At 47.4% G+C, this 15,747-nt stretch overlaps 1 protein-coding gene and 1 long non-coding RNA gene across 20 annotated transcripts in view; one reads left to right on the forward strand and one right to left on the reverse strand.

The window, feature by feature from the left end:
- DIP2A (disco interacting protein 2 homolog A) overlaps positions 1-11,692 on the reverse strand; it is a 110,378-nt gene extending 98,686 nt beyond the window's left edge. For all 19 annotated transcript variants that reach the window (XR_013414726.1, XR_013414725.1, XM_077995282.1 and 16 more), the window contains exon 1: positions 11,322-11,692. Coding sequence is in view for 16 of the 19 variants with exons in the window: in XM_077995282.1 (XP_077851408.1) it covers positions 11,322-11,412 (91 nt within the window). In the remaining 3 variants the exon portion in view is untranslated. The remainder of the gene's footprint in view (positions 1-11,321) is intronic.
- An 829-nt stretch (positions 11,693-12,521) lies between these two features.
- On the forward strand, positions 12,522-14,769 carry LOC144339574 (uncharacterized). The gene is made up of 2 exons (XR_013414746.1): positions 12,522-13,064; positions 13,556-14,769. It is a non-coding gene; the product is annotated as an uncharacterized LOC144339574 (long non-coding RNA).
- Positions 14,770-15,747: the final 978 nt, after the last annotated feature.

Genomic DNA, 15,747 nt, shown 5'->3' on the forward strand with positions numbered 1-15,747 from the left:
CCAGCACTTTGGGAGGCCGAGACGGGCGGATCACGAGGTCAGGAGATCGAGACCATCCTGGCTAACACGGTGAAACCCCGTCTCTACTAAAAAAATACAAAAAACTAGCCGGGCGCGGTGGCAGGCGCCTGTAGTCCCAACTGCTCGGGAGGCTGAGGCAGGAGAATGGCGTAAACCCGGGAGGCGGAGCTTGCAGTGAGCTGAGATCCGGCCACTGCACTCCAGCCTGGGCAGTAGAGCGAGACTCCGTCTCAAAAAAAAAAAAAAAAAAAGCTAAGTATTAAACCATTTACAGAGGATTCTTTATTTGAAACGGAATAAACACCATGTGAGGTTTTCACTTTTATTAATTCAATAAGCATCCATTGAAATGCCTAAAATGTGCAAGGTGCTGGAGACAGAAAGATGAGCAGATCAAACCCTCCTCTTGAAATGTTCCCTGTAAAATAGTATAGAAAAGACAGGCAAACAAATAATCATGAACAAATAATTATGATCCTACAAGAGTGATACAACAAGTTTTAAAAGGATACAGAGCACAGGCACTTTATTCTGTGAAGATAGGGGAGAAGGGGGCTTTAGTAGAAGGCAGAGCCTCAAACAGAAAGTGAAGTTTAACCTTAAGCGGTGAAAGAAAGACAGGAACTAAACAGGTACAGAATAGCTGGCAATGAAGCATGTTTAAAGTTTTAGGATATTAAAATGGAAATCACTGATATTTCTTTTTTAAACCGACATATGATTAACCTATAAGAACTTGTGCATATTTAATGTATAAATTTTGATGAGTTTAAAGATAAGTATATCCCTGTGAAACCATCACCATAAACATAATCATCATCTCTAAAAGTTTCTTCCTCTCTTCTTGTTTGTGATAAGAACATTTAACATGAGATCTACTCTCTTAACAAATTTTTAATTATACAATATCGTTAACTATATACACTTAGCTGTATAGCAGCTCTCTAGGAGATACTCATCTTGTATAACTGAAACTACATACCCTTTGATCAACACCTTCCAGATTCTCCCACCACCCCAGTCCCTGGCAACCACCATTCTACTCTCTGCTTCTATGAGTCTGAATATTTTAAATTCCTGATACAAGTGGGCTTGTGTAGGATTTGTTCTGGTGCTGATTTTCTTTTTTTTTTTAGTCAGGGTCTCATGGAGTGCAGTGGTGCAATTTCAGGTCACTGCAGCCTCCACCAGTCCCAGGTTCAAGTAGTTCTCCCTGCCTCAGCCACCAGAGTAGGTGGGATTACAGGTGTGCACCACCACACCTGGCTTTTTTTTTTTGAGACAGAGTCTCAGTGTGTCACCCAGGCTGGAGTGCAGTGTCACAATCTCAGTTCACTGCAACCTCCACCTCCTGGGTTCAAGAGATTCTCCTGCCTCAGGCTCCCGAGTAGCTGGGATTGCAGGTACATATCACCATGCCAGGCAATTTTTTTTTTTTTTAAGTAGAGGCGGAGTTTCGTCATGTTGCCCAGGCTGGTCTCAAACTCCTGGACTCAAGGGACCTGTCCACCTCGGCCTCCCAAACTGCTGGGATTACAGGCGTGAGCCACTGCACCCGGCCCTAATTTTCGTATTTTTTAGTAGAGATGGGGTTTCACCATGTTACTCAGGCTGATCCCAAACTCCTGAGTTCAAATGATCCACCCTCCTCAGCCGTCCTCCTCGACCTCTCAAAGTGCTGGGATTACAGGTGTGAGCCACTGTGCCCAGCTGGTGCTGATATTTTTAAAGAAACTTAGAAATCAAACTTTTGTAGAGACACTTTTACTGGGATAATTTACTATGAAAAAAAAAAAAAACTCTAAAGAGGGTATTCCCAAATCATGAATAATAAATTTTGCTAGTGTAACATACAAGTCAACTAGTCAGTATGTATAATTTTTAAAGATTTTCAAACATGTTTTATAAATCGAAATGCCTGATTGTCCTTACATACACAAACTGAAATATTTATTAAACTAAGCAATAGCTTTAAAATGTTATAAAATATATAAAGAAATAGACGATGACATCCATGTCTTTCAGCTACTATGTTCCAGTTATTCAAACGGCTGAGGCAAGAAGATTGTTTGAACCCAGGAGTTCAAGGCAGCAGTGAGCTATCCTCACATCACTGCACTCGCACCTAGGCAACAGAGCAAGACACTATCTTAAAAAAAACATAAAAAATAAATGGCCGCGCGCGGTGGCTCACGCCTGTAATCCCAGCACTTTGGGAGGCCGAGATGGGCGGATCACGAGGTCAGGAGATCAAGACCATCCTCGCTAACACGGTGAAACCCCGTCTCTACTACAAATACAAAAAACTAGCCGGGGGTGGTGGCGGTGCCTGTAGTCCCAGCTACTCGGGAGGCAGAGGCAGGAGAATGGCGTGAACCCGGGAGGCGGAGCTTGCAGTGAGCCGAGATCGCGCCACTGCACTCCAGCCTGGGCGACAGAGCGAGACTCCGTCTCAAAAAAAAAAAAAAAAAAAAAAAAAACACAAAAAACTAATACTGTGAATTTTTTTAAATACTTACCTCAATTAAATTTTTACTTTTATTTATTTATTTTTTGAGACAGAGTCTCGCTCTGTCGCCCAGGCTGGAGTGCAGTGGCCGGATCTCAGCTCACTGCAAGCTCCGCCTCCCGGGTTCACTCCATTCTCCTGCCTCCGCCTCTCGAGTAGCTGGGACTACAGGCGCCCGCCACCTCGCCCGGCTAGTTTTTTGTATTTTTAGTAGAAACGGGGTTTCACCGTGTTAGCCAGGATGGTCTCGATCTCCTGACCTCGTGATCCGCCCATCTCGGCCTCCCAAAGTGCTGGGATTACAGGCTTGAGCCACCGCGCCCGGCCGGTAAATAATATTTTTTACTAAAAATAAAAGATTTCTGAAAACAAAAACATTTAGTGAGAAGAGGTATTATTTTACATTTTTGCAAGTCACTTTAACTCTGGCTTCAGAGAAGACAATATGGGTTCTCATACCTGCTCCTGCATCCAATCTGTTGCACTGTGTGGTGTTTTGGTTGAAGTCTATGAATCAAAGCCTTTTTCAGACAGACATGCATTTGGAAAAGGGTGGGGTGTCTCAGCAGCCTTTTCAGATCACTGTGGACACTTTTCCTTGATACAACACCAAAACCAGGCAAGGGATAGTCTCTTAAAAAAAATAGTTGGGTCCCGGTGCGGTGGCTCACGCCTGTAATCCCAGCACTTTGGGAGGCCAAGGGAGGCAGATCACGAGGTCAGGAGATTGAGACCAGCCTGACCAACATGGTGAAACCCCATCTCTACTAAAAATACAAAAATTAGCCAGTCCTGGTGGCACGCACCCGTAGTCCCAGCTACTCAGGAGGCTGAGGCAGGAGAATCACTTGAACCTGGGAGGCAGAGGTTGCAGTGAGCTGAGATCGCGCCACTGCTCTCCAGCCTGGGAAACAGAGCAAGACTCCATCTCAAAAAAAAAAAAAAGTTGTAATGTAGAATCTAAAACTCTATCAGTGAACTTTTCGTATCATTACATTAAAATCCATTGGTCTATCTTTTGAGTGAATCTTTTACCCATGCACTATGACTTTGTAACATGGTGCGATGGTGAGCTGGAAAATATCAGTTCACAGAATTATGTGGCTCTTCCAAATGTTGACACATTTCATTATATAATATCAAATATTCATTATATTGTCACCAATCTCATCAAAGAAGTCCTTAACTATTGGGAAACTGTCAAGTTCAAGGTAGCAGATAAAAGTGTTTCAAAATTTTGATTTTTGCTTGAAAGCACAAATATTATCATTGGTCATAAATTGTCAGTTATTTTCTTTCATTTATTTTCCAGAAAATGTCCACCAAATACCCAAGTCTCAATAACTGCAGATTGTCTGCTACCAACTTTTTCAAGCAAAAATGGCATTTCACAATAAAAGTAGCTAGTTCGCTTTACAACTCAAACTACAGAACTGCTGTTTCTCAAAACAGGCACTGTCCCTCTTTGTGCAGCAAAAAAAGCACTTCACGTACTTCCCATTTCCTCATGTAAAGACAAAAGGCCAAAATTTTTTAAAAATGTTTACTGCTTCATCAGGGTATGTTTAAGTGAAAGCAGCCCTTTTTGTTTTTTTAAAACTGCAAGTGGACAGGTAGTGAATAATGACTGTTAGTGCCACTTGGAGTCCCTGCCTCAATTTACATTAAAGTGCCAGCAGTTTTCCCTACGATTGCTTTTGGACCATCAGTACACGTGTCAACACAATCAAAATAGAAATGGCATCTTAGTATTATTATAAAAATAGTCTCCCTCCGCCTCCCGGGTTTGAGTGATTCTCCTGCCTCAGCCTCCCAAGTAGCTGGGATTACAGGCATGTGCCACCATGACCGGCTAATTTTTTTTTTTATTTTTTTATTTAGTAGCAACGGGGTTTCGTCATGTTGGTCAGGCTGATCTCGAACTACTGACCTGAGGTGATCTACCCACCTCAGCTTCCCAAAGTGCTGGGATTACACCATGCCCAGCCGTAAATCTGACTTTTGACAGCTGAAATATTACCTAGAACACAGTGGACACTGAATAAGTGAAAACAAATGCAAAAACAAAAAGCAGCAAGAACTCCAAAAGAGGGGACAAATGACATGGGAGTTCTGAGAAAGCAGTCACATTAGAGATGATCAAGGAAGGTTCAAAATAAGAGCGTGCTTTGAATATTCCCTCAAAGTTTTTTTTCAGCAACTTATTCTATATTATAAAGATCCTCACCATTCTTATCCATCATTCAAGGGAAATTCTGCTTTCCTGAAACAACAAATATTGGTTCAAATTCTGAATTGTGTTCAGAAGAATTATCGTCATTACGTACCACGTAACTAAAGTGCTCTAGAAAATAATCTAGATGCTGTTCCAGGAGAAATTCCCTATCTCATATTCTGACATTTGTTGTGTGTTTTCTTCAAGAAAAAAAGAAAGACATGAATACCAACAGTGAGCCGAGATCGCGCCACTGCACTCCAGCCTGGGAGACAGAGCCAGACTCCGTCTCAAAAAATAAATAAATAAAAAAGAAAACGCCCAATGCTGCAGTGTTGAGAGGCAGAACAGAGGTGATTAGCGGATTAATGCTGTTATCGCAGGAATAGGTTAGTTATCAGGAATGGGTTCCAGACAAAAGGATGAGTTTGGCTCCCTTCCTCTCTCGTCCACACATTCTCTTGCCTTCTCACCTTCCACCATGGGACGACACGCCAAGAAAGTCCTTGCTAGATGCTAGTACCTTAATATTGGACTTCCGCCCTCTGGAACTGTGAGAAATAAATTTTCTTTGTAAATTACCTATGTGTGGAGTTCTGTTACAGAACACAAACACAACACAAAATAGACTGAGAGAGCATCTGGGCTGGCCTTTGACAGATGAGTAGAATTAGAACATGAGAACCCTTTTTTTTTTTTGAGACAAAGTTTCGCTTTTGTTGCCTAGGCTGGAGTGCAATGGCGCAAACCCGGCTCACTGCAACCTCTGCCCCCCGGGTTCAAGCGATTCTCCTGCCTCAGCATTCCAAGTAGCTGGGATTACAGGCATGTGCCACCACGCCCGGCTAATTTTTTGTATTTAGTAAAGAGGGGTTTCGCCATGTTGGTCAAACTGGTCTGGAACTCCTAATCTCAGGTGATCCACCCGCCTCAACCGCCCAAAGTGCTGGGATTACAGGCTTGAGCCACCGCGTCTGGCTGAACATGAGAACTTTTATATACCACAAAATAGTTAAGAAGCACAACAAATGTTTATTAACACAAAGGCAATGACAGGCTGTCATTCTGAAAATTAAGAATTATGGGCTGGGTGCGGTGGCTCACGCCTGTAATCCCAGCACTTTGGGAGGCTGAGGCAGGCAGATCACGAGGTCAGGATTTCAAGGTTAGCCTGGCCAACACGGTGAAATCCTGTCTCTGCTAACGATACAAAAAATTAGCCAGGCGTGATGGCGCGTGCCTGTAATCCCAGCTACTTGGGAGGCTGAGACAGGAGAATCGCTTGAACCCAGGAGGTGGAAGATGCGAGCCAAGATCATGCCACTGCACTCCAGCCTGGGCAACAGAGTGAGACTCCATCTCAAAACACACACACACACACACACACACACACAAAATTATATCCCAGATTTTAGAAATTAAAGACAGTTGAAGAGGAAAAAAGCTTTGTGAGAGAAGTCTCTTACTGTATACCCACAGAGTTTTCCCCCTTTTTATTTTATTCCATCTAGACTGGAAGTCCTGCATTGTTAGAATATAAGAAATCAAGAAAAAGACTAAAGTTAAAGCTATGGAATACACCTATTAACCAGAGTAAAGTAATCGGAATGGGATAAAGGTAGCCTATTGTGTAGAAATTTCCTCTCTAACCCACTGCAGTCCACTAAAACAAAGAACAAAATGCCACTGTCCATGTTTTAAAAGCAGTTCAACAGCAATAGCTCCAAGACACTGTACAGCACTGGTGTGCCAAAATCAGCTGTGAGGTGTGTCCAAGGTAATTTGTTACAGTAACAGGCAAAGCACAAAAGTTTTGGAATTAATTCTTCTTTAAATACCAAGGTTATGCCTCTAATGATCTCACTTTCATCAATGAACATCCTGATAGGTTTTCAGGAATCACATGTAAGAATTCTTCTCTATGTGTTCATGGTTGAGGGGGCAGGGGGTCTAAGAAGAGTGGGGTTCCATGTACTTTTTTTTTTTTTTTTTTTTGAGACGGAGTCTCGCTCTGTCACCCAGGCTGGAGTGCAGTGGCTGGATCTCAGCTCACTGCAAGCTCCGCCTCGCGGGTTCACGCCATTCTCCTGCCTCAGCCTCCCGAGTAGCTGGGACTACAGGCGCCCGCCACCTCGCCCGGCTAATTTTTTGTATTTTTTAGTAGAGACGGGGTTTCATCGTGTTCGCCAGGATGGTCTCGATCTCCTGACCTCGTGATCCGCCCGTCTCGGCCTCCCAAAGTGCTGGGATTACAGGCTTGAGCCACCGCGCCCGGCCGGGTTCCATGTACTTCTACTCTTCATCTTCATCTTAATCTGAAGCAGACTCCTGAGTTAAGAGGGCAAACAGCCAGAAAAGTTAAGGAGCACAAACACAGCTATGCCTTATTTCCCTCTTGGGAATCTATAACAGAAATTCAGCAAACTTGCCCTATAGAAAGAAATCATAGCATTCTACCAGAACTTTCCCTCAGGGCCAATGCCAATCACAATGGTTGATGATGAGAATGAGTGAGGATGTTGGAGAATAAGGCCAGGTGTGAGGTATGAAGAAAGGCAGGGGATACTTTCAACAGGCTGAGGGGAAGGCATGCAGGATTTTCTAGATTATTCAGGTATCACTCATTACCAGTTCTGTTGAAGACAGCATCTTTGTAACTGTTAAGCTTCTTCTTCCTTCCAACCTACCAAGCACAGTGACAACTCTAAGTTTTAGGCAATTTCTCAGATAAATGTGAATGCTATAAAAAAGTTATACTATTTTGACAATATATAAAAATAATAACAATGAAACACTAACGTTGGTTGTTTCAGCACTATAACTTATTACTAATATCTCCCTTTAATTATATAAATAAGACACCTTACCAGTTTCAAAGCATTTTCACATACATTATCTGACTGAATCTCGACAGTAAACCTGGAATGTCAATAAAGCTGATATTCACCCCCTTTTACAGCTGACTAAACCCAAGTTTAGAGACATTATAATTCACTGGAGATTCACAGACATTTTACCAGATGCCCACCACTGTGTGAAAATGCCAAAAATCTGCCTAAAACAAAGTCCTTATCAGTAAGCATCTCCAAATCCAACAGGGAGACACCACGTCAACCACCACCACAGGCCTGGCGCGGTGGCTCAAGCCTGTAATCCCAGCACTTTGGGAGGCCGAGACGGGTGGATCACGAGGTCAGGAGATCGAGACCATCCTGGCTAACACGGTGAAACCCCATCTCTACTAAAAAATACAAAAAACTAGCCGGGTGAGGTGGCAGGCGCCTGTAGTCCCAGCTACTCAGGAGGCTGAGGCAGGAGAATGGCGTAAACCCGGGAGGTGGAGCTTGCAGTGAGCTGAGATCCGGCCACTGCACCCCAGCCTGGGCGACAGAGCAAGACTCCGTCTCAAAAAAAAAAAAAAAACCCACCACCACCACAATATAAACTATAGAAGCCAGCATTAACCTGTGGAAGCGCCCTGGAAGCAGGTCCACGTGTGACTGTGCCTAAGTAATCACTGACCTATTGTGTCCAAAAGAAAATGTCAGGCCAGCCTAGGAGCAGGGAAAGAAGCCAAGAAGCCAGAGCTTCCACCTCCTCGGCTGCCACTCTACTACTCTGCTCTCTGCTGTCTTTTCCCCTTAACACTTTTTTTTTTGAGATGAGGTCTCACTCTGTCTTCTAGACTGGAATGCAGTGACACTAAAAAGGCTCACAACCTCATCAAGTGATCCTCCCACCTCAGCCCCTCAAGTAGCTGGGACTACAGGCACACATCACCATGTCCAGCAAATTTATTTTCATTTTCCTTTTGGAAGAGACAGGGTCTCCCTGTGTTGCCTAGGCTGGTCTCAAACTCCCGGGCTCAAGTGATCCTCCTGCCTCGGCCTCCCAATATGCAGACATAACAGGACTGAGCCACTATTTCTGGGCTTTATACTTTTTTTGTTTACCCCCTTTCTCAGCTTACGCTACTTTTCCAGGTTCCTCTCCACATTACATAACCTTATACCTTTACTTATCTATACATCCCCTACATATCTCTAAGATGACAAGAGCATAAATGGATCCAACAGATAGGAAACATTTCTTTCATTTAAGTACCTGTGTTCTGTCGCACAAATTATAAAGTTCTTTGAGGAAAGGATTCAGTTGTCCATGCCTAGCAAGCACTCAAACACGACTACAAAACAACGAAAAACTGAGGGAATAACGAATACACTGGAGCAGAAATTAGGAGCAATATGCAAAAATATGCTTGAAATCTATAGAATCTAAACCGCATATATGTGATTTTCCCTAAAGAGCCTTAACAAATGCGGTACAGTAGATCCTGTCAAACCTATTCCTAATTTAATTTTGCCAGACTGCCTAAAGAGCATCTAATCACCAAGAATTCTCAAATTCATCCATTTCTTTCCTTTTTTTTCCTTTTTTTTTGTGAGAGACAGGGTCTTGTTCTATTGCCCAGGCTGGAGTGCTCCAGGGCTCAAGTGATCCTCCTGCCTCAGCCTCCCAAGTAGCTGGGACTACAGGTGCACACCATCACGTCCAGCTAATTTTTTTTAATACTGTAGAGACAGAGTCTTGCTATGTTGCCCAAGCTGTTCTGAACTCCTGTCTCCAAGCCAACGTGGCCTCCCAAAGTGTTGGGATTACAAGCATGAACCACTGTGTACTCGGCCTGTACTTCCATTTTTAAAAATGTGCCACAAGCCAGGCACGGTGGCTCATGCCTGTACTTTGGGAGGCCGAGGCAGCACTTTGGGAGGCTGAGGCAGGCGGATCACCTGAGGTCAGGAGTTTGAGACCAGCCTAGTCAACATGGTGATACCCTGACTCTACTAAAAAACAAAAATTGGCCTAGCATGGTGGCAAGCGCCTGTCATCCCAGCTACTCGGGAGGCTGAGGCAGAAGAATCACTTGTACCTGGGAGGCAGAGGTTGCAGTGAGCCGAGATCACATCATTGCACTCCAGCCTGGGCGACAGAGCAAGACTCCATCTCAAAAAAAAAAAAACATGCCACATATCACAACATTTTTAAAAAGCTGAATGCTGAATTCAAAATAGTTGCAAGTACACGTTGTATTATATGTAAAACAAGATCACAACAGCATCTACCTCCCTAAGGTTGGTAAGGATTAAATGACTAACTATATGCTAGTGCATATAAATTAGATGTTTTGAGAAATAACTACCCCAGACCCAGCAAAATGTTATCAATCTGAAACTTAAATTAAGAATAATAAGATTATTAAAAAAATGGATTCTAAAAGCCGAAAATGCATTTAGGTCTCAAAAACAGAGTAAGAATCAATTACATGCTTTTCTTCAAGGACTGCAAGTCCTTTCTGACACTGGAGAACTTAACTCTTTCCTAATGACAGCCAAAAGGAATATCAGGACACAGGCCTTGAAAGGGATAACATCCAAATGGGAAATGCCACCCACCACCTCTGAAGCCAGATTACTCCAGTCTATTTTTATCAACCAACCATTTATAGGACTTTTTTTTTTTACTTTAAAAAATTCCATGAGGGGGCTAACAACTCCTAAGTGTTATGTGCTTTGCATACATTAAAGTATTTTAGCCTCATAACAATCCAAAATGGAAAGTGCTGTTATAACCCCGCTTTATAGATAATAAAATGAGGCACAGGGTGCAGCTCCTAGAGTATCAGGTGCGCGGCAAGGGCTCCCAGATCCGAGGGAAGTAGCTGCCTGCAGACAACGGGCGCAGTCACCCCAGTGAAGCCCAGACCAAGCCCAGACCTACAGCCTTTAGAAAAGCAGGGCTCACACCTTGGGGCAAAAGTGGTCATTCCTCTCAAGATTCTCACAACTGTCCAAACGACCTAGTCAAAGCCAGTCCTTGGGGTCGGATCCCATGGGGGGAGCAGCTGGGTATAGGGAAAGGTCTCCAGAAGTTTGGCAGGGGTCCCGATGTGGGGGTCCAGTCGGGGGTCTTGGGTGCAGGGCCGTTTTGGGGTCCTGGGGTGAGGAGTAAGGGTCCCAGGTGTGAGGGGCCAGGGGGAGGTGGGGTCCTTGGATGAGAGGCGGGACAGTAGTCCCTGGTTTGAGGGGCCGCGCGGGGGTGCCGGGGCTGACGGTCGGGGGTCCGGAGGGGCAGCGCGGGACTCCCAGGGTGAAGGGTGGGGTCCCCGGGGTGAGGGGCCGCGCGGGGTTCCGGGGGTGAGGGGCAGGAGGTCCCGGGGGGAGGGGTGGGGTCCCGGGCGTGAGGAGCTGCGCTGGGGTCCCGGGGGTGAGGGGCGGGGATCCTGGGGGTGAAGGGCAGGGGTCTCGGAGTGAGGGGCCGTGCTGGGGTCTCGGAGTGAGGGGCCGTGCTGGGGTCCCGGGTGAGGGGCGGGGTCCCGGGGTTGAGGAACGGTGTCTCCGGGGCGAGGGTTGGGGTCCCGGGGTACAGGAACCGGGGTTCCGTTGAGGGCCAGGGGTCCCAGGGGCGAGAGGCCGCGTGGGGGTCCCGGGGGTGAAGGGCGGGGTCCCGGAGCGAGGGGCTGCGCGGGGGTCCCGGGTGAGGGCGGGTCGTGGGGGTTGAGGGCGGGGTCCGGCTCACCTTCAGACAGCTCCAGCTCCAGCTCAGCCAGGCTCTCCCGCACCTCTGCAGGCAGCGGCGCCGCCTCCAGCGGGCACCCGCGGTCAGCCATGGCCAGGCCGGCTAGCGTCCGGGCAGAGGCTGGAACCGGACCGGGCCTGGCGGCGGCAGCGCACACCACGGCTACGTCGCTCCCCTCAGGCCAACAACCTACATCCGCCAGGCGAAGAGCGGGAGGCGGCGGGGCAGGGGCGCGCCCAGAGCGGCAACGCACCCGCCCGGGAACGAGCGCGGATGGCTCCTCCGCGCCGCCGCCGCCCCGCGCGCTCCTGAGCGCCCGGCCGGCCCTACGCGGGAGCGCGTACGCGGCGGGAAGGGCGGGTAGCGAGCGCGCGTGCGCAGTGGGTCTCGCGCTTGGGCTGCCCTCCCGGCCCCGCCCAGCAACACCAGAGCCTCGCTTCCATTGGCCCGAAGACGCGTCGATGCCGCTCCGGGCTCCCATTGGGAGAGGCGGGAGAGCGCCGCTCCCGACAGGCTCTGCGCTGGGCCGGCCTGAGGGTGGCTGGTCTGACTGGGCCTGGCCGTCGAGTTGCGGCCCGAGGCGCCTGCGTGGGGATGACCAGCCCGTGGGCGTTGGCGCTGACCCCCCCGGCGCCGCTGGTGGCCCCGCGCTTGGTCCTCCCCCCGACCCGCCCCTCCCGGGGTTCCTCCTCGGTCCTCGCGGCGTGGCGCATCCGCGTTGACCGCTGTCTTCGCTTTCGGGCTGTGTTGACCGCAAACGCGGCGCAGTCCGTGGTGGCGGCGAGGCACCTTTCTCGTGCCTTTGCCTGTGTTCACGCTTTGTTTTAAAAAATAGCCCTAGAAGGACACGTCGCTGGCCCCGAAGGAGCCCCAACAGCCATGTCGGACCGCGAGGTGACCTTGGAGGGCGGGAGGACGGACGAGGGGCCTGGCGGAGCTAGACTGAGAGGGCCCCGCCGCCTCCTGAAGGCCCTGCTCCCCGAATGTGTGGGGGTGTGTCTGACGGTGCGAGCGTGGCCGTGGCCGTGCCCCGGTGCTGCCCGCCTGTTACTGAGGCAGGAGTGTCCGAGTCTGCCAACTTCAGCAGTTCTTGTTCCAGAGCTCCGCACGAGGCTGGCCAAAGCTTTGCGGGACCTGCATACCCTTCTTCCTCCGTCCAGTCCTGCTTCCTTCCCCTTCCTTTCACAGGTGTAGATACCATGTCGACGTTCTCGTACCCCACGCTCAGTCGCGGCATCTGCTTCTGGAGAAACCATTCTGCAACAGTAAAGCTGGTGAGAAGATGGGATTCGAGGCTGCATCACTCACTCACCAGTAGTGAAGTAGGAGGGTGAAGTAGTGAAATGGAATGCACGAGTGGGTGAAGTATCAGACATTTCATATATGCTGAACGTGGTAAAAAGAAGGAAAAAGGGATTGGATAGCTATTGCTTAGTGCCACCGAGTCTCTTAAGAATAGTGGTCAGCTGAAGGCAAGCAACATACAGTTGTAAGCCAGTAAGTCTGTCCTGTTGCATACAGAGAAGCATCATTTACTGCAGCAGGCCAAAGACAAGAACCAGACCCAGGAATTAACATCCCTGTTTGACTGAACTCCAAAAATAGGAAAACACCCAAACAAGGCAATCCTCTTCCACTAAGTTTGGAGCCCTGCTAAGAAAAGATGAGGCCGGGCACAGTGGCTCACACCTGTAATCCCAGCACTTTGGGAGGCCGAAGCGGGAAGATCGCTTGAGTCCAGGAGTTCAAGACCAGCTTGGGCAACATGACAAAACCCCGTCTCTACTGAAAACACAAAAAACTAGCTGGGCATGGTGGCCACGGCTGTGGTCCCAGCTACATGGGAGGCTAAGGTGGGTGGATCACCTGAGCCCTGGAAGTCAGGGTTGTAGTGAGCTGTGATTGCACCACTGCACTCCAGTCTGGGCAACAGGAGTGAGGCCTTGTCTTTAAAAAAAATAAAACATCACACATGGGTTGGAGATACCCGTGTAGATGCCTTCAAAGATTTTGACTCCCCAAACTGCCTTAAACCTTTTTTTTGTAGACAGTGTCTCACTCTGTTGCCCCGACTAGAGTGCAGTTGCTGGATCATGGTTCACTGTAGCCTCAACTTCCTGGGCTCAAACGATCCTCCCACCTTAGGCTAAGTAACTGGGACTACAGGCACCTGTCACCATGCCCAGATACGTTTTTTATTATTTGTAGAGGCAAGGTCTTGCTATGTTGCCCAGGCTTGTCTCAAACTCCTTGGCTCCAGTAAGCCATCACACCTGGCCTGCCTTGAACCTGAAGCCCGCCGGGGTGGCTCACCTCTCCTACTAACCTGGCACTCCTCCTCCTCCTTCCCACCACTTACTGCACAGTAGATATATACTTATGGTTGTTTCTTTTGCATTATTCAGCTGGAAACAATGAGATAGAAAAGAGACTATAGCTCCCTCCCCCTCAAAAGAACTGTGTTACTAATTTGCTGGGGTTTCAGTAACTAGCAGACAAACTAGGCAGTCTCCGAGTTATGGAGGCTAGAGTCTGAGATCAAAGTGTTCACAGGGTTGGTTCCTTCTGGGGCTGGGAGGGAGAATCTGTCTCATGCTTCTCTCCTAGCTTCTGGTGGTTTGCTGGCAGTCTTTGGTGTTCCTTGGCTTATAGAGGCGTTGCCCCAGTCCTGCCTTTATATTCACATGGTCATCTTGTGTGTGTGTGTCTCCAAATGAAGGCATAAATGACACATCATTGACAAAGGTCATTAGACATGGACCTCTTTTTAGAAGGACACCAGTCATACTGATTAGGGCCCCCCCAATGAGCTCATCTTAGCTTAAGCTGTCTGCAAAGACCCATTTCCAAATAATGTCACATTCAGATTTACCAGGGGTTAGGGGGCTTCAGCATCTTTTGAGGGGGACACACTTCAGCCCATAACAAGCTGTACCACCCAGCCAACATGTACTGACAGGAGCTGGGAGAGTTTGGGGCTGGATTATGAGGGTGCTTGATGAAGGGAGCTGGAATGTAAACTTGCCTAGATGTGTTTATTGAAATATGTGATTTAACACCTTGGCAAAGACTGGCTGCAGACTTCCTGCAAGGATAGCTCCTAGAATGGTGGTATAGCTATTGCTACCTAACAAATTACTCCACACTTAGTGGCTTAAAACAAGAATCGTTTATTATCTCTAGGTTACTGTGGGTCAGACATAGTGGGGATTGGTTGTCTCTATTCATGGTGTCTGAGGCCTCAGCTGGAGCAGCTCAGAGGCTAGAGGTTGGAGTGAGTGAAGGTTCATCTGCTCGAATGTCTGACAGCTGATACTGGAGATTGGCTGCAGCCCAGATTGGGATGTCAGCCAGCCCACCCCTACGTGGCCAGTCCCTGTGGCCGAGGCTTCCTCACAATATGATGGCTGGATTCCAAGGGCAATCTAAAGACAAAGGACAAAAGAAAGCTGTATCCTTTTTCTGAACCATTCTCAGAAGTTACATACCATCACTGCGGATACTTCCTATTTGGAAGAAATGAGTCACTAAATCACCCATATTCAAAGGGAGAGGAATTAGGCTTCAACTTCTAAAGGGAAGAATATCAAAAAAATTTGCCAATGTATTTTTAAAACACTACACTTGGAAAAAACCATGGGCCATGGTAAGCAAAATTGAAACGGCAAAATTGCTATGGCAGACAGTGGTGGAAGGCAGTAAAAGGTTAAGGAGTGTGGCATGCTGAAATTTATATACTCTGTGCGTCTAGAAGACATTCCAGATGATCATTTTCCACATGAAGGTGTAAATAACACATCATTTATAAAGATCATTAGGCATAGGATGATGAAAGGGGCACTGATGTCACTAAAATATTCGGTGATGGCTCATCTCTGTAGGCAAGAATGACAATAGAAAGGCTGTTCCAGAACTTGGCTGGGTGATAGCATTGGGGATGATGGGATCTTAAGACAAAAGAAGCCATTCTGGGACATAATGGGGACCAAAAAAAAAAAAAAAAAAAAACCCAAGAAGCCAAAGGCAACACTTAGCTGATAGAAGTCAGAGGACTGCAATTATAGTAGCCAGCAGGGTCTGAGCGGCAGCCAAGGGGGCCTCACTTGTATGGTTATAGAACTGATTAATAAACATGGCATCCCTGGAGGCAAAATAGATGGGCAGCTAAGGAGGGTACTAAGCTGGCAAAAAAAAAAAAAAAAAATCAGTCCAGGCACGGTGGCCTGTGCCTGTAATCTTAGCATTTTGGGAAGCTGAGGTGGGAGGATCACTTGAGCCCAGGAGTTCAAGGTTACAGTGAGCTGTGGTTGCACCACTGCATTCCAGCCCGGGCAACGCAGCAAGACTCTGTCTCAATTGAAGAAAATAAAAAAATCAAGATGCTTGTCCCAGTTTTAAAAAATCAGGATTCCATGTCCAGTTTCTG

The sequence above is a fragment of the Macaca mulatta genome, chromosome 3, assembly GCF_049350105.2.
Source record: "Macaca mulatta isolate MMU2019108-1 chromosome 3, T2T-MMU8v2.0, whole genome shotgun sequence".
Classification (NCBI taxonomy): Eukaryota; Metazoa; Chordata; class Mammalia; order Primates; family Cercopithecidae; genus Macaca; species Macaca mulatta.